The 3,410-nt window shown below is 70.4% G+C and overlaps 1 protein-coding gene across 1 annotated transcript; it reads right to left on the minus strand.

The window, feature by feature from the left end:
* Window positions 1–362: 362 nt before the first annotated feature.
* SUOX (sulfite oxidase) lies at window positions 363–2,778 on the minus strand. The gene is given in 5 exon segments (XM_042892026.1): window positions 363–1,968; window positions 2,080–2,248; window positions 2,367–2,409; window positions 2,507–2,613; window positions 2,615–2,778. Coding segments are annotated over 5 exon segments (1,905 nt in total). The 3' UTR covers window positions 363–546.
* Window positions 2,779–3,410: the final 632 nt, after the last annotated feature.

Raw genomic sequence — 3,410 nt, forward strand, 5'->3', positions numbered from 1 at the left:
GGGGTACGGAGGGACAGAGCGGGGGAATGAGGGGACACTGAGGAGCCCGGGGGATACGGAGGGTCCCGCTGGGGGGCTCCGAGAGGTGCGGGGGGTCCTGTGGGAGCGGGGGGCGACGTGGGGACAACGAGGGGCTCAGGGGGACGCTGAGGGTCCCGCGGGGTCACAGGGTCACGTGGGGACACGGAGAGTCCCGTAGGGATGGAGGGCGATGTGGGGTCACTGGGGGTCATAGGGGGCGATGTGGGGTCCCGCGGGTTCCCACGGGGAATCCCATAGAAGCGCCCCGCAGCCGCGGGGATCCCTGACACCACCGCAGCCTGAGCTGCCCCGGCGCTGCCCCAGGAAGCATCGAGTCCATAAAAGCTGCGCAATCTTTATGGAGCCGCATTCACACCTCTCACTTTCAGGGGCCGTAAAGCAGCGACCTTCGTGCCAGCAGCGGCACGGCCGCATCCAGGGCGGGCCACGGGGCGACAGAGCCGTGGGGGTGACAATGCTGCGGGATGACATTGCCGCGGGGCGACAGAGCCGTGGGGGCGGCCGTCAGTCCTGCACAGACACACGGACGCGGTGCCACGCGGTGCTCAGCACCCCGCGCAGGTTCCAGATGGGCGCCACGCTGTCGGGCTGCACGTTGTAGCTGCTGTCCACCGCTTTGCAGACGATCTCCAGCTCCGTCCCCGCCGCCACCGGCACCGTCAGCTCCCACAGCGCCCATGCCCACGCCCGGCCCAGCGGGGCCTTTTCTCCCGCCAGCCGCGCCACGTTCCACGTGCGCCCGCCGTCCAGCGACACGTCCACGCGCACCACCTCGCGCCCCCCGCCGCTCCACGCGTAACCCTTCACCGTCAGCTCCCCCGGCGGCACCGCGGCTCCGGGCCGCGGCTGAGTGACGGCCGATTGCACCGGCAGCTCCTGGATGGCGGGCGCCGTGCGGTAATCCACCGTGTCCCAATCCACGCAGGGGGAGAAGCCCTTGTAGTCGTTCTGCTGCCAGTGGCTGGGGCTCTCGGCCGGGCTCACGGCCACGCGTCGCAGCCATTTGACGCTGCGCGCGCCCACCACGCCGGGCACCACGACGCGGAGCGGGAAGCCGTGGTCGCGGGGCAGCTCGGCGCCGTTCATCTCGTAAGCCAGCAGCACGTCAGCGGCGGGGCTGAGCGCGCGGCCGTAGGGGATGGACGCTCCGTACGGAGCCCCCCCGGGGTCGGCGTCCAAGCCTTCGAAGCAGACGTGCCACTCGCCCTGGCGCTCCTCGGGGAAGCCGGCGTGCAGCAGGACGTCCCGCAGCCTCGCTCCGCCCCACCGCGCCGTGCCGATGGCGCCGATGTCCCACGGCAGCCCTTTGACGGGCCGCACGCGGCTCATCTCGGCGCGGCGGTTCCCGGCGCACTGCAGGGTCGCCGTCACTTCGTGTTTGGGGAAGCGGCTCCGCAGCTCGTCCAGAGACAGCGACAGCGTGCGGCCGCCGGGACCATCCACCCGCAGCCGGTAGGAGCTGGGCTCCACCACCGGTACCGGGAGGTGGTTGCGGGTGAAGAAAAGCTCGTTGGGCGTCAGGAAGCGCTCGGCCAGCAGCTCGGCCGGCGGTTCCGCGTTGAAGGGCTTCTGGCTGTTGACCCGCAGCCCGGGGTGCCGGGCGGGGTCCCCGGCGAAGGGGTCCTGGGCGTCGGGGGCCGGCGGTGCCTCGTCGGGGCTGAGCTCGCCCACCTTGTACTGCTGCAGCAGCTCCAGGACGTGCGGTTCTCCGTGCACCGCATACAGTGCCCAGAAGGGCTCCAGGGCCCCACCGGCCGCCAGCAGGATTTTGTCGGGTCCCCCCGGGTGCAGCTCCACGAAGTCGGTGACGTCGAACACGTCGGTGCCGTGGGTCACCCAGACGCGCTCCTCGGGGCTCCGGTGCCGCCCCACCTCCTCCCGTGTGTACCGGGGGTACGACGGGGCGGCGGCGGCGGCGTGAGCGGCCTGGGGGGGGAGGAGGAAGAGGGGGGGGCCTCGGCCTCGTCAGCGGGGATAACCCGGACCCACCTCCTTCCCGGTGCCCCCCCCTCCTCTCCCCACCCGGTGCGCGCTCACCCTCCGCCGCCGTTCTCCATAGCTCAGCGCCGCGCCGAGGCCGAGCAGCGCCGCCAGCACCGGGACCACTCGCCCGCCGCCGCCCCCCCCCGGGCCCGGACCGCCGGGGACGATGTCCGTCCGGGAGGAGCCGCGGTGCGGAGCGAGCGGCGGGAGGGGCAAACGGACTCTGCGGAGAGAGCGGCGCTGAGCGGTGCCCGGGAGCGGAGGGGAGCCGGGGTCCCCTCGGGGGGTGGCACCGGGGGTAACTCTGAGCGTGTTGCGGGCGGGGGGGGGGGGGTTCCTACCTGCGCCGGGGGACAACGCGGAGCAGCAGCATCGCGGCGGGACCTGCTGGAGGCAACGCTCAGAGCGGAGCGGGGGGGCCCACGACGCCACACCCCCCCTCCCCTGGTAGCGGATTTTCCGCTCCCCCCCCGCTGCGCACCTGCGTGGCAACCGCGGCGTTGCGCGGGGCCGAAGGCTTTAACGGAGGGGCGAAGGGGCGGGGACAGACGGCTGGGGCCACGCCCCCTCCCCCTCCCCTTCCCCCCCACGGCGTTGGGGGCGAGCGTTAAAGGGGCCGCGGGCCAAAATCCCGCACGCGTGAACCCGGGGCGGGACGCGCCGCCGCCCGCCGTGGCGATAAGCGTTATCGGGGCGCAGCCGGATACGGGCACGGCTCCAGCCCCCCTCCCCCCCCCCCCCCCCCCCCCCCATTCGACGGGGCTGTTTCTCTTTATTTATTGAGGGTTTTTTTTTTTCTTTTTTTCCCCTTTTTTTTTTTTTCCTTCTTTTTCTCTTTACTTACATTAAATACATCGGTAGATCAGCAGCTGAGTTCTGTTACCACGATTCGTTATTTAAATGCGATGGAGGAGCTTCCTCAAAGCAAAACAGAAAACAAAAAACACCCAAACGGAATAAAAAAAAAAAAAAAACAAACCGAACAGCGGAGACAGAGGGAAAACGGGGAGGGTCGGAAAAGCTGCAGCGTCCCGCCTCGCTCCCGGGGGGGCCGATCTCGGGCCGCGCAGGGGGGGAAAGCAGAGCCGGGGGTCGCATCGCAGCCCCGATCTGCTCAGCCCGCACTACGGGGCGTCATGCGGGACCCCCCCGCCCCCTATAAAGGGGGGACGACCCGCACGAGGGGCTCCCTGGGAGCCCAGGCTGCTGGGCGCGGAGCAGGGCAACGGCCTCGGGGCTGCGGTGCGGGGCACGGCGCCTTGGCGGCAGCCCAAGGGATCCGAGTTCCATCCGGGAAGAGGAGAAGGGAACGAACTCCCTCACCTCCCTCCTCCGCTCCCAACCTCCAGAGCAAACAGGACCTGAAGGAGAAGCAAGGAGCGGCG

Source organism: Lagopus leucura, unplaced genomic scaffold (assembly GCF_019238085.1).
Source record: "Lagopus leucura isolate 7727_CA_CO unplaced genomic scaffold, USGS_WTPT01 34215-0_obj-0_obj, whole genome shotgun sequence".
NCBI lineage: Eukaryota > Metazoa > Chordata > Aves > Galliformes > Phasianidae > Lagopus > Lagopus leucura.